Raw genomic sequence first — 23,080 nt, forward strand, 5'->3', positions numbered from 1 at the left:
ATAATTCTTAAAAAATAAGGATATTTCCTAAAAAAAACATAAGATAATAGTAAGAAAGAATATTTGATGAGCAGTACCAACGTTTGTCACGTTTATTTTGGATTGATTCTTCATCGGCGTCGGATAGAACCAACATTTTCCATCTGTTGAAGGAAATAATCCGCATTGCATCATCACCGTGATAATATCGTGATAACGTGAACAAAAAAAACCCGTAAAACCTTACTTTAATTCAGTTGACTGTAACCTTAAATTGTATCAGTAAGATCCCTTTGTACAAAATTTGCCCTTTTCTGTTTACAATCTTATGTAAGTTCATCACTGTGTAGTGATTATTAAGGTAAGTATTCATTTTTTTCATTAACTGATGCCACATATTTGTAAAGATTAGTATGGCCAATAGGGGTTTGGGACAAATTACCGGGAAATAAAGCTTTGTGTTGACTGCCACTGTCTTAAAAAAGATATTTACATTTCATCCATTATGTTTCATTTTTTTTTATTGAATAACGTTCTTATTTAAAAAGATATAACCAAGAACTCACAAAACATTATTGATAAAGAAGTCTAGACATTTTGACAAAAGAAAACAGTTAAGTTATAATGTCGATAGACTTAAAAAAAAGTGTGAATGCTTTTTGATCCAAAATCTGATATAATCTTCTTTCCTAAAGGGCTTGTGCTGTTAGATTAAAAAAATGACCTATGATATATTGAGGTCAACTCCTTACTACCCAAATTCATCTCATAAAGAATGTATGTTTTACTCCCGAAAAAGATCCTTCCTCAAAACAAAATAAAACAAACTTTTGAAATGTTTATCATTATTATTTTTATTCTTTGGCCTTTCCCACCCACTTTTGTAATGTTGCCCTTAAGAAATATATACGTATTTTTGTTATCCCCCGCCAAATTGAAGGATTCGGGAGGGGGATATTGTTTTGGCGTTGTCCGTCCGTCCGTCATTCCGTCCGTCCGTCCGTCACCATATCTTGGTAGGCATTGATCAGAAAATGTTCAAACTTAGTCAGAATGTTTCCCTTGATCAAATCTCGACCGCTTGTAAAAGTGGGTCACATTGGGTCACAAAATAGGTCACTAGGTCAAATCTTAGAAATCTTAGAAATATCTTTGGAACAAACGAGAGGCATTATACATGGTCAACTTAATCAAATTTTTTTCCTTGATAAACTCTTGGACGTATATAAAACTGGGTCACATATGATCGAATTTAGGTCACTAGGTCAAATCTTAGATAAAACTTGTCAGGAACCATAGCATGGTAATAATTGGTCAGATTATGTTTAAACTTGGTCAAGATATACCCCTTGATAAAATATGGACCGCTTGTAAAAGTGGGTCACATGGGGTCAAAAACTAGGTCACTAGGTCAAATCTTAGAAATATATTTGGAACAAACTAGAGGCATTATCCATGGTCAAATATTCATGAAACTTAATCAAAATATATCCTTGATAAACTCGTGGACGTATATAAAACTGGGTCACATATGATCGACAATTAGGTCACTAGGTCAAATCTTAGAAAAATACTGTCAGAAACCATATCATGGTAATGATTGGTCAGATTATGTTTAAACGTGGTCAGGATATACCCCTTGATCAAATATAAACCACTTGTAAATGTTGGTCACATGATGTGGCGGTGTTTTTATTTTAGCCACATTAGATTTTAGGTCTTAACTTTATGAAAGACCACAAACACAATTTTTCACTGTTTCTTTCTTTATTTATACAGTTTTAACAATTTTAATTCTAATAACAATTCACAGTAAATGTCCTAGATAGTGAACAGTACGTAATGAATTTATTTCCAGATGTTAACACTTTCTAACTATTATAATCCAACAATTTGTCATATATCCAATTTATAATTGATAGCCCGATGTTATAAACCTTTTTAAATTCTTTTTATTTAACTCCTTTTAAAAAACTTTTTTATTCTAACTTTTTTCAACTCTTTTCTAAACGCCCAACAAAGGCCTTTTATACTATTATTTACCAACAAAACAAACATGAAGTGCACGAGTATTGTGAGTAGCACGAATTCATGTGTTATTCGTGCGACTCCGCCGGAGTATTGACACCGTTGAATAACACCGGTAGACTCATATCGATTAGTTACAAGGTCAACGGTGCTAATGAACAATGTTATACTTAAACGATTAAACTGTAATATTGTAAAAAAGCTTAAGGTAATACAAATTAAAGTTTAAACAAATGATAAACATATAACATCTGTTTAACATAAGAATCAATCTCAAAAGTATTGTATATTTAACTAACTCATATTAGAATAAAAGTATGTTATTTCGCGATGTTCGCGACACATGGGGTCAAAAAGTAGGTCACCAGCTCAAATCTAAGAAATATCTTTGGAACACGAATATTCTAATATTCATGAAACGTGATCAGAATGTTTCCTTGATGAACTCTTTTACATGTTTAAAACTGGGTCACATATGATAAAAAATTAGGTCATTAAGTCAAAAATCTTGTCCGAAACCATTTCATGGTAGTGATTGGTCGGATTATGTTCATACATGTATGACTGAATACATGATAATAATTCTCAACAAACTCAAACTTATATCCAACGTTCATAACGGTCCATTTCTTTGCAGCTTTATTACATGTTAATATAGGAAAATCCACCTACTTTTCATTTCCAATTCATGAACTTTGCCTAATCAGGCGGGGGATATCAATTTAACGAATTTGCTTGTTTTATTTTTAATGAATTAATACCACATGTTTTATTATTTTATTGAATTATTTTTATGATTCTTCTTCTTCTTATTATTATTATTATTATTATAATTATTATTATTATTATTATTCTTTGGCCTTCCCAACCCACTTTTGTAATGTTGAATGCCCTTAAGAAATATATAAACATTTTTCGTACTTTCTCACCAAGAGCCAATACAACTTTGTTTTTTGGTAATCTAAACTAATTTTGGTCATTTTGACACAAATAAATAAATATATTGTAGACTGACTTTTCCGAAAATGTTTTCATTATCCAAAATCTGATAAAATCTTCATTCGTTAAATTTGGTCCACTCCTTTAACCACAAAACATGTCGCAAAGAATGGATGTTTTTCTCCGAAATAGATTGTTCCTTGTGAAACTAAATTAAACGCCAACTTTTGAAACGTTGTAATTTTAGCCCTCCCGACCGACTTTTGCCTTGCGGTTCAGCTTAATAGGTCAGCAGGGATTGTGAAAAAGAAGCTGATATTAGAATTATTTCCTTGAATGCCATATCTTTAATGGAAACTTATTTTGATATAAATGCTTTTCAACCCTAATTGTCATATTTTTAAGCAGAAGTTTCACATCTGTTTTCGGAAATAAACGAGTCCATATAAACATCCGCATCAGAGTATTTTGATGCTTTTTTGTCTGCGCGACTCTACGCCTCCTAAGTCACCTTCGTCTTTTCCTTGCCATAATCCTCAAGCTAAGCATATATAGCTAAAAGATAAGAATGACCCGCTAAAACGTTTAACTTCCGGGACCTTGGACCTATATTGCAATACCGAATTACTCTTTGCATTCGTTATGTTTAAGTTAGTACAATGTATTTGAAATGGTATATTTGCAAAATAAATATATTATTAACATGAATAAACTGCATATAATGAAATGCACTTATGAAAAAGGTTTAGGAATGCAATACGAATTAAATGGACATTTAATTTTAATTGTCTATGCGTTTAAACCTTTCCATTAAGTATAAAATTATGTGATAAAACCAGAAATCAGAATTATGGAAAATGTTTCAACAAACGACATTGGACCTCTTAAACTAAGGGTATTTGCATTGACTGAATGTACATACTAAATTGTTCTGTCGTTATAGTAAGTGTGTGTATACATACCACGTGATAAATTGCATTATAAATGCTACGTCTGAAGGAAATATTTTGCCTCGAATAAAGAATTTAAACCGAGATAACTTTACTATCTATTCACCATTTTAAATGAAACATAGCGCAGTCTACACCAGGGTTTGATATATAGTGTAGTTTCTTAAAACACTTCGACACACCTTTTCACAATACGGCCGTCTGACGAAGCACTGTGAACACATTATTTTGGAAAACATGTTTGTCGAAGTGTTTGATAAAACTAATCACCTTAACAAACTCTGGTAGTTAAACGAAGGCGTGTCATTTTAAGCGGCATAGACTGCCCTTTATTTTATCTAAAATGGTTTATTAAATGAAAATCTGGCGAAGCATATATGACGAAATGTATCATGTGATATACCCACTGTTATCGATAAAGAACTCTTTGGGATTGTATTTTCACTTCGAGTAGCTTGTGTTGTTTTAAAGATACATCTCGAACTTAAACTTTGGAATGGATTTCACATAAACAACACGAGGTGATTAATGCCAAAAGGACCTAATTTAATAGAATTGTTTATGTAATAAATAATGACGCCATCATAAAAATGGAACATTTGTTATTTTATACTTTTAATGTTGAACTAGTATGGTAACTCTGGATGTGAGATCATGAATGTATTGCACATAAGCATATTATGTCGCGGCGCATTTGTATTTAGCGCTGTAAATGATCAAAGAAGTATTTATATTGTGAATGTGATATTACATTCGATGTCATTCAAACGAGGGTTCCTTATGTTCGATATCAAAACGAAACAATTGCATATATTTGTATTATTTTCTAACAGATGGCAAACAGTGACAGGAACAACATCTCTACAGTTTGCTGGCAATACTCAGATGAGTTTTCAGAGACAAACCTGCACTTACTTGAAAACGAAATTCTCAGTGACATATCATTCGCTGCTGGAGAGGAAAGAACGATTGTCCGTGCCCACAAAATGATCCTAGCCAGCAGGAGCCCTGTTTTCTTTGCCATGTTCTGTGGGCTACTTAAAGAAACTTCAACTGTAGTGGACATACCTGATATCAAAGCTGATGACTTTAGACTATTTTTGAAGTAAGTATATATTTTAAATTTATCCATAATCGGATTGTTTAGTTTAATTTAGTTTAGTTTAAAATAATTTATTTTACAACGATTGTGAAACAAGCTTTTGCAACTTATATTACTCACTTTAGCTGTCACAATGTTGCGCGGGAGTGTGGTCTTGTGTTGTGGGGGAGACCGGAGTACCCGGTGGTAACCCGGTATTTGTCGTGTCCGGGCTATAACTTTCGCTTGTATAAACAGAATTTAAAATAACTTGCCACATGTTTTCAACATACCAAAACGACATGTCGCGTGCAAGACCCGTGTCCCTCTCTCTAAGGTCAAGGTCACACTTAGAGTTTATTCACAATGGAACGCTGCATATAAGGACACAGAGTATAGGTTGTCGTGTCCGGGCTGCAACTTTATCTTGTATGGTCATATTTTAAAATAACTTGCCACATGTGTTTGACATACCAGGACGACGTGTCGCGATCAAGACCCGTGTCCTTCCCTCTAAGGTCAAGGTCAGACTTAGGTGTTTATGCACAATGGAATGCTGCATATAAGGACACAGAGTATAGGTTGTCGTGTCCGGGCTGTAACTTTCTCTTGTATGGACATATTTTAAAATAAATTGCCACATGTGTTTGACATACCAAGACGACGTGTCGCGTGCAAGACCTGTGTCCCTCCCTCTAAGGTCAAGGTCACATTTAGGTGTTTATTCACAATAGAATGCTGCATATAAGGACATAGAGTATAGGTTGTCGTGTCCGGGCTGTTACTTTCTCTTGTATGGACATATTTTAAAATAACTTGCCACATGCGTTTGACATACCAGGACGACGTGTCGCGTGCAAGACCTGTTTCCCTCCCTCTAAAGTCAAGGTTACACTTAGGTGTTTATTCACAATGGAATAATGCATATAAGGACATAGAGTATAGGTTGTCGTGTCCGGGCTGTATCTCTCTTGTATGGACATATTTTAAAATAGCTAGCCATATGTGTTTGACGTTTGACATACCGAGACGACGTGTCTCGTGCAAGACCCATGTCCCTACCTCTAAGGTCAAGGTCTCACTTGGTGTTTATTCACAATGGAATGCTGCATATAAGGACATAGAGTATAGGTTGTCGTATCCGGGCTGTAACTTTCTCTTGTATGGACAGATATTAAAATACCTTGTCACATGTGTTCGACATACCAAAACGACATGTCGCGTGCAAGACCCGTGTCCCTACCTCTAAGGTCAATGTCTCACTTGGTGTTAATTAACCAGGTTTTCACATAGTGAAACCTGGTTATTAGAATGGCGAACGTCGTTGTTCGGGCGGGCAGGCGGGCGGCCGGGCGGCGTCAAACTCACCTATGAAACTGAATAACTTTAGTAAGGGTTGACATATCTTGACCAAACTTGGTCTATAGAAAGAGTTTATGGGTACCATTCATGGGGTTGCGATTGGGGTCCCTAGGGTCAAGGTCTTTAGTTAGGGATGACATATATTGACTAATCTTGGTCCATAGGAAGAGTTTATGGAGACCTTTCAAGGGATTGCATTTGGGTTCCTTAGGGTTAAGGTCACTGTTACTAAAAATAGAAAAACGGTTGAAACTGAATAACGTTAGTTAGGGATGACAAATCTTGACCAAACTTTGTCAATAGGAAGAGTTTATGGAGAACTTTCATGGGATTGCGTTTAGGGTCCTTTGGGTCAAGGTCAAGCTTACTGTTACTAAAAATAGAAAAACGGTTGAAACTGAATAACTTTAGTTAGCGTTGACATATCATGACCAAACTTGGTCAAAAGGAAGAGTTCATGGATACCTTTCATGGGATTGCGTTTGGGGTCCCTAGGGTCAAGCTCAAGGTCACTGTTACTAAAAATAGAAAAACGGATGAAACTGAATAACTTTAGTTAGGGATGACATATCTTGACTAAGCTAGGTCTATAGAAAGAGTTTATGGAGACCTGTCATGGGATTGCGTTTGAGGTCCCTAGGTTCAAGGTCAAGGCGACTGTTACTAAAACTAGAAAAACGGTTGAAACTGAATAACTTTAGTAAGGGTTGACATATTTTGACCAAATTTCTTCTATAGAAAGAGTTTATGGGTAATTTCCATGGGATTGCGATTGGGGTCCCTAGGTTCAAGGTCACTGTTACTAAAAATAGAAAAACAGACACAGGCTGAAGTTCTTCTGTCAATCATTAAAAACCTGGTTTCGTTGCATTGCGGTGGACAGATTTTAAAATAACTTGTCACATGTGTTCGACAGACCAAGACGACGTGTCGCGTGCAAGACCCGTGTCCCTACCTCGTAGTTCAAGGTCACACTTAGAGTTTATTCACAATGGAACGCTGCATATAAGGACACAGAGTATAGGTTGTCGTGTCCGGGCTGTAACCTTTTCTTATATGGACAGATTTTAAAAAAACTTGCCACATGTGTTTGACATACTAAGACGACGTGTCACGTGCAAGACCCATGTCTCTACCTCTAAGTTGAAAGATACACTTAGGTGTTTATTCACAATGGAATGCTCAATATGAGGACATAAGAGTATAGGTTGTCAAGTATGGGTGGTATTTTTTTGTTCAGAGGCAATTTAAAATAACATGACTTATGTATTTGACACGTAAAGGCAAGATCAACTTTTCATGTACTGACCTTGTTTATAGGCCAATGTCACATTCGGGGGCATTCGTCACATACTGTGACAGCTCTTGTTCTTAGATTGAAATGGAATATTTTTCAGGTATTTATATACACGATCGTGTGACACGAATGCAAACACAGTGACGTCTTTGCTGTACTGTGCGAAAAAATATGATGTCCCGTCACTGCAAAAGATCTGCCGGGATTTCCTCAGAAATGCCATTCATGTTGTGAATGTGTGCACCGTTCTAGAGGAGTGTTTACACTTTCAAGAAGACCAACTTAAAGAGGAGTGTATTAGTTTTATTTCTCAGAATACAATTGCCGTGCTCAAGACAAGATCATTTAAAAACCTTCCGACGAATACCGTTAAACTACTTCTTGAAGACGATGCACTGAACTGCAAGGAAGTCCATATTTATTCTGCATTGAAGGCGTGGGGTGTATGTGCTTGCAAACGAAAGGGAAAGAATATTCCAACAGCTGAAAATATACGTGACGAAATCGGTGATCTGATCAAGTTGATTCGATTTCCAACAATGAGTGTGGAAGATTTTTCTAAATATGTTGCGAAAGACTTAGTTTTAACACCAGAGGAAAAGCTGGCTTCCTATCAAGACATTGTTCTTGGCGATAAGATATCTGGATATCCAAACACACCTAGACAAGAACCTACGACTCTGTATAGGGTTATGAGATTCCGTTCCATAACAACTCGGAACAGGTCGATAGAAGTGGAACGTAATGGCATTGGTTTTACCGTTTCAAGAACATGTACACTTCACGGAGCGATGCTTTTTCGCCCAGCTGCTCCAGGAATGGTCACTGGCAAGTTTGTTTTGAATAATTTAAATAAAAAGTTAGTTGAATCAAATTTCTCTATTGAATTTAAGATAGGAAAGACCACGCTCGACCATTTATTCTCCCCAATACGATTAGAACCCGGGATAGAGTACTGCGTTCGGCATAATAGTATACTGACTGGCAAGTGTTTAAAAACATACTGCGGAAAAGATCCACAACCGACTAATGCAGATAAAGTTCAAATACAGTTAAAAGATGTCCGGTTCAGAGAGGGCATAAACAATACAACAGTGTCTTCTGGCCAGATCTTAGGACTGTTGATCGGAGTGAAAAGCTAAATCAGGCTTTAAGTACTCCAAATTGTATTCCTTCGTGTTCAGATAGAGTTGGGGTCCCTGATCATTGAAGTTCTTGGGATTTAACTATTTGTCGATTTTTTTTTATTCTTATGTTTTCTCAAGTCTCAAGTGCATATTTTGATAATACTTACCATCTACGTTTTTACTTTATTCAGGATTGTTGGATAAGAGTTAGGTTGTGCACACAAATTAGTTTAAACCCCCAGTAAATTTACATTTTACTGACCGTTTTAAGGCGGGAGCCAACAGTCCATGATTAACACCCCTAGTTGTATATATATTATATATGTGGTGTGTTGTTTGTGAAATTGTGTGTTGGTGTTCAATGTTTTTGGTTTTTGATTGTTTGTTTTTGTGTTCTATGTCATTGGCATTGACCCTGTGCCATTAAACGGGGTGTATGCTAAAATATTCCACCACTGGACTTGCTTCTGTTATTTTTCATATTAATGTTGATATTTAAGTCACATTGCGGTTTAAACCATAGTGTTGATTTGTTTTTCGGAAAACAACTTTTTTGGAACCTGCTTTTGGCTTTCCAGAAAAAAAGTTAAGCTAATTTAAAACTTAAACGATAAATGTTTCTACTGTCATAAATCTAAGAATTGACATGATTTTAAAGGTAATATTAAAATAACGTGACTATTAAAGTTGAAAGTTGTAATTTTGTATCCTTAATTAACATGTTTCTGTTTGAAACGTTACGGATGTTTGAATATTGAACATTTTAAATAATCCAAAGATTATTTGATTCAGGGATTCGCAATTTTAAATCCGATAAATCTGTTTATCAGCCATTACGATTTTCCATCAATTTCGATAACTGAACTGGTGTTGTTATAATAATATGTCTGTTTATATCTTTTCAAAAATTGCCTTATATGTGTATGTGCTATATTAATCCCCTGCCGTAAGGCAAAGTCGATAAAGTAATGGTAGGCGTGTGTGTGCGTGCGTTTATGTATGTGTGTGTCAGGGCAAATTTCTTTGAGGTATTGACCTCAAACTTCATATATAGATAAATCTCATATAGGGGAATGGCAGTGCACAGAAACCATAACATTGGCTGTAAATATTTAGTTATTGCTCTTTGTTAATATCCAAACATATATTTTATCCGGAGCATAACTCGAAAAGTGTTTTAGGAATTGACTTCAAATTTAAAAACAGTAAAAAAATATTATTCAGGAAAAGTGCCCAGAAACAATAAGTTAAATTTTGTCTGTGATATCTTCATTTATTGTAAATGTTTATTTTCATACTTATTTTATGACCGGAGCATAACTTGAAAATTCTATATAAATATATTCTAACATTAACGGAGATGTGCAGGGCATAGGTACCATAATTTGGCTGTAGTCCTTTTTAGCTATGGCCCTTTGTTAAATTCCATTCTATTTTCTTTTGTCCAGAGCATTACTCAAAAAGTGTTTTAGGTATTAACTTCGTATACAGATATATCTCATTAAGGAAACGTTCACTGCACATGAACCATAACTCTGGCTTCAATATGTATTTTATTCATAGCCCTTTGTTATTTTCCATACACATTGTTTTCTCCGGAACATAACTCACACAGTGTTTAGGTATTTACTTCAAGCTTCGTATACAGATATATCACATTAAGGAAAGATCACTACACATGACAATAACTTTGGCTGCAGTATTGTTTTAAGTGTTTCCTTTCTTTATTTCCTTACTTACTTTTTGACCGGAGCATATTAACTTGAAACGTCTTTGAGGTATCGACTTCAAACTTTTTATACAGATAGAGCTCGTTAAGGAATGATAGAGTGCACAGTAAACATAACTCCGGTTCAGTATGTTTTACTCATTGCTATTTGTTATTTAACATACATATTGGTTTGTCCGGATCATAACTCAGAGTCCACAAACAGTATTGGCTTTGGTTGCATTGTATTAGGTAATGCCCTTTGTTCATTTACATTCTTATTTTTTACCTTAACATATCTTGACAAGTCGAGTACATACTTCAAACTTGCCATACCGATAGATCGCAATGAGAAAGAGTGCACAGAAACCATAACTCTGGTTGCAGTATTTCTTAATGATTGCCCCCTGTTCATTCAATACTATATATATATGAGTTTTCATACTAATTTTTGTCCGGAGCATAACCTGATAAGATTTTAAGTTATTGTAGACTCTGCTTTCTACTTTAAACATACATATGTTTTAAGCAAAACACATCGTATAACATCCGTTACATATTATACGTTACTTAAACATGTGTGTTTCTCATTCAAAATAGCCCATGTGTTTTTGTAAAACGTTCTTAGGTGTGTATTGTAAGCCTTTTATAGGTTTCTTAATGTTGGGCTAGCAGGAAACCTTTTGAGCATTAAAATATCAATACGTAAACTTCTTGTTTTTATTGTTAATATTATAGCTGCTACCTATTCATTTCTTTTCATGTCTGTTATACTCATTCAATTTATTAAAAGTAATGAAAACAATGTAATGAACATATATAACAAATGCGCAGATATGTTTGTACGGTTTAAGCCGTTATACCTGTCGACCTCGTGTTACTATGAACGCCGGTGATTATTGCTGTATGACTATGCCACCGATATTGTTTTGTACACATGTTGAAATGTTTAAAATATGCTTAGATTGTGTAATGTCATTCAGCTTATTTTTGCTTTTAGTACATTTCGGAGCATATATCTAAGCATAAACATATTTCAGAAGTATTACATTTATAAAAGCAAAAATGTCATGAAATGCTATAATATATTAATATTGTATCAATAAATATAGAAGCAAGTAAAACATGATAATTATAATAAAACATAAAAATAAGATTCGTGTCTTAATTCAAATCGAAATGTTGCATTTTATTACAGTAATCTGTAATTTGTCCTTTTCGTCGAACAATATCAAATAAAAACAAAACATTAAGGTGTCTTCATGAAACTTCAAGTGACATTGGCATTTTAGTTAATACATTAGCCTTTTACAACAATATTTAAATGTGTATCACGTACCTCATAGCTCTAGCTTAACAACATATGTATTTGATGTGATGTTCTCTGTTGAACTATGTAACTATTGCACCATTTATCATGATTTCTAGTTATGAACCAAAAAACGATATTTGGATAGTTGTGATATGACTGATGGATTGTTATACTGTGTCTCTTGTCCAATGTTCGATGGCACTGTTTGAACATAACGAACCTTACAATATTTTGGTTTCATTTTCTTCTACAACCATTAAAATTCCTATTTCTATTTCGCACCCTTACGGCAAATAGCGGACTTACTATCCAATGGCAAAGAACAAAAGCGATCATGTGACAAAATACCTAAAAGTCATTGGACTCGGAGACGATACAAACAAATAGCCTAATCTACAAACGTGTGTAGCAATTTCGGCATTTTTGTTATATTTGTGGCGGTTACTTCTGGCTGAAGTTCCAGGCGTTCTTGTTTACCTGATCAAATAATGCAAACTCACATGGTAATAAAATGACATCTAAGGTAAAGTGTTTAGTATTAACTATTCTTACAATATGGAGTAGGCACTGATTAATTTATTGATGATTGTTTTATTATTGAGTCATCATTTCATATTAAACAAAGGGCAGTCTATGCCACTCAAAGAGCCCCGACTTCGTTTTATTACCGGAGTTTGATTATGCAATTAGTTTCTTCAAACACTTTGACAAACCTGTGATTAAAGAAACTAAACTCTCAATCAAACTGAGCTCTGTAAGCGGCGTAGACTGCGCTATGTTTCATTTAAAATGGTAAAGAAATAGTAAAGTTATCATTGTTTAAAGTTTTCACTCGAAGCAAAATGTTGCCTTCCGACGTAGCATTTCTGACGTAAGTTATCACGTGGTATGTATACACACACTGTTCACATAATATCAAAATAAACGTTGCAGATTTTAATACAAGTGTGAAAATCACAAGCATGCATATTTAAATACATTTTTATCGTCAAAGGTATTGTTACAAACAATCGAATATATATTTTTTTAAATAAAATATATTCTTAACCTCGAAGAAATGAATCTTTAAAGCAACATTTCAACTGATTTGCCTGCTTACTGCAGATCTTTGAAATAGGTTGACAGGGAAAGTTCAGGAAAACATATTCAGTCTTTGATTTTTTTTTTAATAGTAGTATTGTCATTTTGTTCCTATAAGCTTTCATATACTTCGTATTGTATTCCAAAAACATTGTCTTAAATAGACACAAAGATCCGCTAGTGAAAGTGACATAAGTTTCCTTAGCGTTAACGTGTTTATGTTATTAGAACAATAGCATCCAACGAAATAACACCAATAGAAGGTGCGTGCGATTAAACAATGCATTTAGATTAACTGGAATCATGGTTTCCTTAAATATAACTATTATGAGTGTGTATATTATGCCCAAAAGAGTTATAACTCAAAATGGGACAAAACACTCAGTTTCTGCACGTCGCCTTGGTTTTTCATATGACATTAAATTTTTCTTCAATTGCTTTGTTTGTTTGACATTATTGTAAAACGACATATCTTAAATACCAATTAATTAAGATTGAGCAATAATCTGATAATTCTTAGAAAATAATAATATTTTCTAAAAAATCATCAGATAATAGTAAGAAAGAATATTTGATGAGCAGTACCAACGTTTGTCACGTTTATTTTGGATTGATTCCTCATCGGCGTCTGATAGAACCAACATTTTCCATCTGTTGAAGGAAATAATCCGCATTACATCATCACCGTGATAATATCGTGATAACGCGTACTAATAAACCCCTCCTAAAACCTTTAATTCAGTTGACTGTAACCTTTAATTGTATCAGTAAGATCCCTTTGTACAAAATTTGCCCTTTTCTGTAAACAATCTTATGTAAGTTCATCACTGTGTAGTGATAATTAAGGTAAGTAGAGTATTTAAATTTTATTATTAACTGAAGCCACATATTTGTAAAGATCAGTATAGCCAATGGGGGTTCGGGACAAATTACAGGGAAATAAGGATTTGTGTTGATTGCCGCTGTCTTAAAAAAGATATTTGCATTTCATCCATTATGTTTCATTATTTTATTGAATAACGTTCTTATTTAAAAAGATATCACCAAGAACTCACATAACATTGTTGATAAAGAAGTCTAGACATTTTGACCAAAAAAAGGGAAAAAAGTTATAATGTCGACAGACTTCAGAAAAAATGTGAATGCTTTTTGATCCGAATCTGATATAATCTTCTCTCCTAAAGGGCTTGGTTCCGTAAGCTTGAACAAATGGCCTATCATAGATTGAGGTCAACTCTTTACTACCCAAATTCATCTCATAAAGAATGCATGTTTTACTCCCGAAAAGGTCCTTCCTCAAAACAAAATAAAACATTTTTTTTTAAATGTTGTTTTATTGTTATTCTTTGGCCTTCCCCACCCACTTTTGTAATGTTGAATGTCCTTAAGAAAAATATGAGCATTTTTGTTTCATTTTAAATAAATGAAAACCACGTGTTTTATTATTTATAATATATTTATTTCTGACCATGATCCAATAAAACTTTGTTTCTTGGTAATCTAAACTAATCTGGGTCATTTTGACACAACTAAATATATATATTGTAGACTGACGTTTTCGAAAAAACAATGTTTTCATTATCGAAAATCTGATACAACCTTCGTTCGTTTAATTTGGTCCACTCCTTTAACCACAAATCATGTCGCCAAGAATGGATGTTTTTCTCCAAAATAGATTGTTCCTTGTGAAACTAAATAAAACGCCAACTTTGAAACGTTGTAATTTTAGCCCTCCCCACCAACTTTTGCCTTGCGCGTAAGCTTAATAGGTCAGCAGGGATTGTGAAAAAGAAGCTGATATTAGAATTAAGTCCTTGAATGCCATATCTTTAATTGGAACTTGTGTTGATATAAATGCTTTTCAACCCAAATTGTCATATTTTAAAGCAGAAGTTTCACATCTGTTTCGGAAATAAACGAGTCCATATAAACATCCGCATCAGAGTATATTAATGCTTTCTTGTCTGCGCGACTCTACGCCCCCTAAGTCATCTTCGTCTTTTCCTTGCCATAATCCTCAAGCTAAGCATATATAGCTGAACTATAAGACTGACCCGCTAAAACGTTTAACTTCCGGGACCTGGGACCTATATTGCGATACCGGATCTCTCTTCGCATTCGTTATGTTTAAGTTAGTACAATGTATTTGAAATGGTATATTTGCAAAATAAACATATAATTAACATGAATGAACTGCATGTAATGAAATGCACTTATGAAAACGGTTTAGGAATGCAATTTGTAATGAAATGGACATTTAATCTTAATTGTCATTGCGTTTAAACCTTTCCATTACGTTTAAAATTATGTGATAAAACCAAAAATCAGAATGGAAAATGGTTCAGCAAACGACATTGGACCTCTTAAACTAAGAGTATTTGCATTGACTGAATGTACATTCTAAATTGTTCTGTCCTTATAATCAGTGTGTGTATACCACGTGATAAATTGCGTCATAAATGCTACGTCGGAAGGAAATATTTTGCCTCGAAAAGACTTTAAACCGAGATAACTTTCCTATCTTATAATCTATTCACCATTTTAAATGAAACATAACGCAGTCTACGCCGCTTACGGAGCCCCGCCTTCGGTCTTTCACCAGGATTTGATATAGAGTGTAGTTTCTTAAAACACTTCGACACACCTTTTAACAATACGGCCGTCTGACGAAGCACTGTGAAAACATTATTTTGGAAAACAGGTTTGTCGAAGTGTTTGATGAAACTAATCACCTTAACAAACTCTGGTAATAAAACGAAGGCGTGACTTTTTCAGCGGCATAAACTGCCCTTTGTTTTATTCAAAATGGTGTAGTAAAAGTAAATCTTTCTTTGATTTAAAGCGTAGCATATATGACGTAATTTATCACGTGGTATACACACTGTTATCGATAAAGAACTCTTTGGGATTGTATTATCACTTCGAGTAGCTTATGTTGTTTTAAAGATACATCTCGAACTTAAACTTTGGTATGGATTTCACCACATAAACAACACGAGGTGATTTATTCCAAAGCCTATAAACAACCTAATATAATAGAAATGTTTATGTAATAAATGATGACGCCATCATGAAAATGTAACATTTGTTATTTTATACTTTTAATGTTAAACTAGTATGGTAACTCTTGATGTAAAATCATGAATGTATTGGACATAAGCAAGCTATGTAGCGGCGCATTTGTATTGAGCGCTGTAAATTATCAAAGAAGTATTTATATTGTGAATGTGATATTATATTCGAGATTATTCAAACCAGGGTTCCTTAAGTACGATATCAAAAAGAAACAATTGCATATTTTTTTGTATTATTTCTAACAGATGGCAAACAGTGACAGAAACAACAACAATACCGTTTGCTGGCAGTACTCAGATGAGTTTTCAGAGACAAACCTGCACTTGCTTGAAAACGGAATTCTCAGTGACATATCATTCGCTGCTGGAAAGAAAAGAACGATTCTCCATGCTCACAAGATGATCCTAGCAAGCAGGAGCCCTGTTTTCTTTTCCATGTTCTGTGGGTTACTGAAAGAAACTTCAACTGTAGTGGACATACCTGATATCAATGCTGATGTCTTTAGACTATTTTTGAAGTATGTATGTCTTTTGAACTAATCCATAATCAGATTGTTTAGTTTCATTTAGTTTAGTTTAAACTTATTTATTTGACAGCAATTGCGAAACAAGCTTTTGCAACTTTCATTAATCACTCTCGTTGTCCCGATGTTGCGCGATAGTATGGTCTTGTGTTGTGGAGGAAACCGAAGTACTCGGTGGAAACCTATCTGTCCGACTTGGTGACCACAAAGAGTTAAATAAATTCAGATTGGAATCAAATATCATTTTTTTAAATATATCTGAGTGGAAAAAAATAATAATATAATAAACCTGCTAGAAACATGTCAATATGGACAATTTTGTTTGAAAACATAACTTGGTATCTTAAAGTTGACAATTTACATTTACTGATTATTGTTTTGTTAACATTTCAGTTATCTCCCTGATTTTCTTAGATTTAAATGGAATATTTTTCAGGTATTTATATACACGATCGTGTGACACGAATGAAAAAACAGTGACCTCATTGCTGTACTGTGCGAAAAAATATGATGTCCCGTCACTGCAAAAGATCTGCCGGGATTTCCTTAGAAAAGCCATAAGTGTTCTGAATGTATGCACCGTTCTAGACGAGTCATTACTCTTTCAAGAAGACCAGCTTAAAGATGAGTGTATAAATTTTATTTCTCAGAATACAATCGCCGTGCTCAAGACAAGATCATTTAAAAACCTTTCGTCGAATACCGTCAAACTACTTCTTGAAGACGATATACTGAACTGCAAGGAAATCCATATTTATTCTGCATTGAAGGCGTGGGGTGTGTGTGAATGCAAACGAAATGGAAAGAATATTCCAACAGCTGAAAATATACGTGACGAAATCGGTGAGCTGGTCAAGTTGATTCGATTTCCAACAATGAGTGTGGAAGATTTTTCTAAATATGTTGCGAAAGACTTTGTTTTAACACCAGAGGAAAAGCTGGCTTCCTATCAAGACATTGTTCTTGGCGAAAAGATATCTGGATATCCAACCAAATCTAGACAAGAACCTACAACTCAGTATAAGGTTATGAGATTCCGTTCCATAACAACTCTGTACAGATCAATAGAATTGCAATATAATGTCATTTGTTTTACCTTTTCAAGAGCATGTACACTTCATGGAGCGATCCTTTTTCGACCAGCTACTTCAGGGATGGTCACTGGCAAGTTTATTGTGAAAGAAAATGTAGATAATGTGATAGTTCAATCAGATGTATCTATTGAATTTGAGATAGAAAAGACCATTCTCGACCACTTATTCCCCCGATACGATTGGAACCCGGGAAAGTGTTCTGCGTTGAGCATAATACCAAACTGACTGGACACTGTGTAAACACTTACTGTGGAACGGATCAACAACCGAATATTAATGCAAATAATGTCCTAGTAAAGTTTGAAAATGTTAAATTCAACGAGGGAACAATCAGCACAACACTGTCTACTGGCCAGATCTTAGGACTGATTATCGGAGTAAAAAGGCTTAATCAAACTTTATAACTAAGTCACATCGCGGTTAAACCTAAAGAGTTCATTTATTTTGTATATTAAAAAGTGGTTAAAACCTGCTTTTGGTTTTCCAAATGAACTCGTTATTACCTATAATATATAATGAATGTTCCAGCTGGCATAATAGAATAACTTTAGTTAGGGATGACATATCTTGACTAAGCTAGGTCTATAGGAAGAGTTTATGAATACATTCATGGGATTGTGTTTGGGGTCCCTAGGGTCAAGGTCAATGTCACTGTTACTAAAAATAGAAAAATAGTTGAAACTGAATAACTTTAGTCAGGTTCCACATATCTTGACCAAACCAGGTATAAAGGAAGAGTTTATTGATACCTTTCATGGGATTGCGTTTGGGCTCCCTTAATTCAAGGTCAAGGTCACTGTTACTAAAAATAGAAAAATGGTTGAAATTGAATAACTTAAGTTAGGGTTGACATATCTTGACCCAACTTAGTATAGTGGATTGCATTTGGGGTCCCTAGGGTCAAGATCACTGTTACTAAAAAATAAAAAAAAAAGCAGACACATGCTGAAGTTCTTCTGTCAATCATTAAAAACCTGATTTCGTTGCATTGCGGCGTTTCTTGTTTATTTTTTGTTTTAAAAGATTTTTTGAAAAAAATGTCCACCGGGTGGTAAAACAAAACGGGAAAAAGGGGAAAAAACCCAGAAAACATACTCTTAAAGGGTGAACATCAGAGAACAACATAACAATATTAAAATTTTATATCATTTATTTGACATTTTAAATTCTTAAACTGGTATTAATGCATGTTTTAATACACTCAAAGATTCAAAGTTCTAATTAAACACACAATTTAAATCTTACATACTGTGCATATAAAACATCAATGAAATTGACTATAAATATATATGCAAAAATGTAAACATGGATAAACTACACTTTTTATCAAAGATACATACAATATCACTCAGCAAGACCTTTGTTTAGCTTTAAGGGTATGCTAAAGGAAAAATGAATGTAAAACACTTAAAAAGTGACCAATATAAAATTTAAAAACAAAACAAAGAAAAGGCTCATTAAACGCATTAAAATACACAAAAAAAATAACTGTATTAAAACATTACATTTTCTAAACATTGTCTCAGTTATTTCAATATTGGAAAATGTCAATCATGTGATTACCAATTTTGTAAACAAGGAAGTATAATTTGAAATATTGTGAAAACAATTCCTGAAAAAATTAATACCAAACTGGACCTAGTCCGGATATTTTCGGACCGGGATATTTTCCATGGGATGTTCACCAAATCCATTTCAAATCTTGCAGCAAATTACCACATCAGTACATAAAAATCACAGCAAAATAATAAATCTAGCATGTTTATTTTTCATTTTAAAGAGTATTCCTTGGTTACAACAACAAATCTCATTTATAGTGAAATATCAAGTTCATTACAAATTAAAATGGACTTATTCAAAATAGTTTTCCGTGTTTTTTTATCTACATCTGTTTTGCACAGTTACAACAGTAAATGTCACTGACACATGTGTTCAACTCTTTCAGTGTTTTTACTCTACTATCAACCCAATCATGAATAAACATGTAATCTAGAATAATCACAAGCTTTACATTGACTCAATGACAAGTATTTCCAAACCATTCTGTGATTTAAAATCTATAAACACCACTGACCGAACTTGAGATTAAATTGTGAAACTTGTTCACCGATGTCAACTCAGAAATTTTACTTTCGATTTCACCACTCACACTTAGTGCCCTGCTTTTTGATATTTAACCATAAAACGTTATAAAATGGTTTTCTTACACATAATTTACAGATATTTGTGTCAAATAATTCGATGGCAGCCGCTGACACTTTTTTAATTTATGAACAACAATATTTTCATGACCTAAATTGGGGGGTGGGGAAACAACAATCACGTGACAGTTATTGTTTGTGTCGGCTGTTACATTTGCCAATGCTCATTGCTATTGTTATTTTAACAAATTTAATTAACTATTTCATGCAAAGAATGCTATGACTGCTATCGTCAATTCCGCCATTGCCAACGGCGCTGCCATAACAGTTGACTGGCTCACATGATATCACTATAAATTGGCGAATACGGTTACGGAACAACAAACCAATCGAGTTCTACAGCATTCGTACTCTTATCTGTTCGTTTGTTTTTTTCGTTTCGCACCAAAATCAATACGGTCGGGAAAATAATTTTGGAAAAAAAATGTGATTTTTTTTGTTTGTACTCTTCGGAAAACTACACCCGCCTGTTTTATAAACCAATTTATATAAAAGTAGTGGCCTAACGAACTAAATCAAAAGAGCGGTTTCCGGTTTTAAATAGAAAATTGTGATAAAAGAACCTTCATGGCGGCCCTATCATGTAGAGACGTCTTCGACGCATACGTGTATCGTATAGGGATAAAAGAACCTTCATGACGGCCATAGAACTATCATGACGGATACGTGTATCGTATTAGAGTCGTCATGACGGCCCTTACATGTAAAGACGTCTTCGACGCATTAGAGTTTTGTTCAATGATACTAGAACTCTTTTGGCGGCCTTAATATGTAAAGTCGTCCTTGACAAATACGTGTTTTGTTCAGGGATACTCAAACCTTTCCGACGGCCTAAATATATAGAATCGTCCTTGCCACATGACCAAATTGTGTGCAATTGATTCAATTCGAGTTATATTTGATGAGATAAACTTGATTTTTTAAACATTAAAACGTGTTTGTACGAGGGATGATCCAAAATAAACAGGACTGGCGTACTCATAACAATAAAGAGTTGTACGTATTATTACGACCTATATTAACATTCGTAGGCAAAACTTATGGTGTGATTTTTTTTCTAGGGGATGTTATCTGAATCTGAGTTCAGTAGAAAGAAGCGTACAAAATGGTTTAGCAGAATTAAATTGTTATGCCAAGTTAATGAGTTATAATTGTAATACCTTATACATATAGCAAATTCGAATTTCGGAGTTGGAGCCCTTTCAACGCAAAACAAATGTCGTTGCTCTAATGATTTCTCGTCGAGATGTTGGCACACACCATAGGTCAATTTCGCGATTAAAAATTGTAATTTACAATTGATTAATTTCAACTGAGTTTGTTAAATCGGTAGTGCCATTCGAATATTAAAGGTCGTATTTCTTTCTAGTCATATGCGCATGGGCAATGACTAACTGTTAATCGGTGTATTAAGATTAGACACGACATTTTATGAGCATTTGGAGAGTCGTGGAATGATTAAATTTATATGAGATATGCTGTATGTATGTTTTTGAGGCAAGCAAACCTTGTAATAAAAAAGTACCATTTGTTGTAAAATTTTGCTCGTTTTAAAAACTCTTTGAAAGCAGTTTCCTTTTAATATATTTACAAGTACTTAGAACATGGTAAAATAAAGTCGGAAATTCACGAAAGGCATGTCAAACAAAACAAACATTCCGATGACTTTTCCCGACATGCTCATTCAACTTCTAGTAATATTGAAAATATATATATCCTGGCGTATATAAAATTAATTGCGTGCTTTGTTTTTGGTTTAGAATCATTAAATTCAATTCAATTTCAAGTCGGTTATTCATTAGTGACAATATTTTCGGTAATCGCGATTTTGATTATCTTGATGTGTCGTGATTTACCTTACCCTTTGTTTTGCGTTAAAGCGAATCGCATAGGTTTAGTTTCGCTCAAGACATTAAGTGTTATAGGCTGATACCATGAGAAAATACCTCAATTTACAACAAAGGATCATGTGACATCGTCAAAGGCGAGGAATCAATACACTTTCATGATTAAGATATATATATATGATACCTTGAATTATATTACTATTTAACTGGCACAAATTAAATAAACGTTACTCAGGCCACACCAAATTGATCTTTAGTTCCTCAGATTTTTGCCAAAATAAAAATAAATTTATTTTTTTATCATTTTTCATAAAATATGAAGCGAGCGCAAGCGAAAAACATATTAAAAATGGACAAATTACACTTCAACCTATATTTAAACTCAAAATATCTGGTTCACAGGTAAAAAAATGGAGCGATCGCATGAAAAAAATAGAAATATTTTTTTTACATTTTCAAAAAAACAGGTGCGGCGAATCCGAGGAACGAAAGATCAATTTGGTGTGGCCTCAGAATTGAAATAGTTGTTGTATTTATGTTTTTTCGCTTACAATCTAGCAAAAAAGCCGCATTCGTTCCCGTTGCTTCCGTTACAGATATAAGGGACATTTGAGCAGAAAGTAGCGGAAAAAATCCGATTATTTCTACTTTTACTTCTAATATTACAAACTAAGTCTGGTATAATATTTGGAATAAAGTATTCAGGATATTAGGTGTATACTATTGTGTAAAAAACATGTATTTTTTTTAAAAAAGTGTTTATGATTTTGTTCAGTGCATAGAAGATAAGTTTGGATATTATATCTCATAACTAACTTATCATGTAATGAAACAATTGTGAAATAAGGTTCTATAGGATAATATTCATTGGCAGAGCAACATATCAGTCAATATGACTTTCTGCATCTCAATATCAGGTTATATTTAATCACTCCCTAGTCAGAAATTGTTTAGTATAACTTTATTTCGTAATTTCCCTTTTAGGATTTTATCCACAATAAATTGATTTTATAAGTAATACTAAAGCTTAGACAGTTGCTCCATATCTTTCATTATTTGGTTAACGTGCTTGTCAAACTGTTCTCTGTCATTTCGCAATTCTTCCAGTTTGAATGCTAGCTCTCTGTTTCTCGATATTCCCCAGTGTTTCATTTACGCGTTTTTTCCACTATGAATATTCAACACTGGGTACTCAAATCTTGTTTTGAAACGGGGCTCATCACCGATCACGAAAGAAATGTACAAAACAGAATGAAGCATTTCTGCTGAGCATTCATTTTTGTGTAGTTGATATCGGTTCAAAACCTATTGTGTCTGCAAATAACTATCCACTACAAGTTAATTTATATTGATAATTTTTCTACGGTGCAGCATCCGTGTTTTGTAATTGGTCTCTGAAAAGCAAGCCTTTATTTAGAAGGCGGTGCTACAGGTTTGGCATTTGTTATCTTGCAATTAGTGCCATTTCAAGTGATAA

The 23,080-nt window shown here is 33.9% G+C and overlaps 2 protein-coding genes across 2 annotated transcripts; both read left to right on the plus strand.

Annotated features, from left to right (window-relative positions):
• Positions 1–300: 300 nt before the first annotated feature.
• On the plus strand, positions 301–9,131 carry LOC128227151 (BTB/POZ domain-containing protein 6-B-like). The gene is made up of 3 exons (XM_052937442.1): positions 301–340; positions 4,730–5,001; positions 7,737–9,131. Exons 2-3 carry the CDS (start codon positions 4,730–4,732, stop codon positions 8,776–8,778), a joined length of 1,314 nt encoding a protein of 437 aa, XP_052793402.1. The 5' UTR covers positions 301–340; the 3' UTR covers positions 8,779–9,131.
• Positions 9,132–16,280: 7,149 nt separating this feature from the next.
• LOC128203911 (BTB/POZ domain-containing protein 6-B-like) lies at positions 16,281–17,945 on the plus strand. The gene is made up of 2 exons (XM_052905361.1): positions 16,281–16,455; positions 16,898–17,945. Exons 1-2 carry the CDS (start codon positions 16,337–16,339, stop codon positions 17,778–17,780), a joined length of 1,002 nt encoding a protein of 333 aa, XP_052761321.1. The 5' UTR covers positions 16,281–16,336; the 3' UTR covers positions 17,781–17,945.
• Positions 17,946–23,080: the final 5,135 nt, after the last annotated feature.

This window comes from Mya arenaria, chromosome 1 (genome assembly GCF_026914265.1).
Source record: "Mya arenaria isolate MELC-2E11 chromosome 1, ASM2691426v1".
NCBI lineage: Eukaryota > Metazoa > Mollusca > Bivalvia > Myida > Myidae > Mya > Mya arenaria.

What these genes read in the sequence shown, in the direction of transcription:
- LOC128227151 (XM_052937442.1), top strand. Translation starts at nt 4,730, where the DNA reads ATGGCAAACAGTGACAGGAACAACATCTCTACAGTTTGCTGGCAATAC. An exon ending in GACTTTAGACTATTTTTGAA is followed by an intron (nt 5,002 to 7,736) that starts GTAAGTATATAT and finishes AATATTTTTCAG; the next exon opens with GTATTTATATACACGATCGT.
- LOC128203911 (XM_052905361.1), top strand. Translation starts at nt 16,337, where the DNA reads ATGATCCTAGCAAGCAGGAGCCCTGTTTTCTTTTCCATGTTCTGTGGG. An exon ending in GTCTTTAGACTATTTTTGAA is followed by an intron (nt 16,456 to 16,897) that starts GTATGTATGTCT and finishes AATATTTTTCAG; the next exon opens with GTATTTATATACACGATCGT.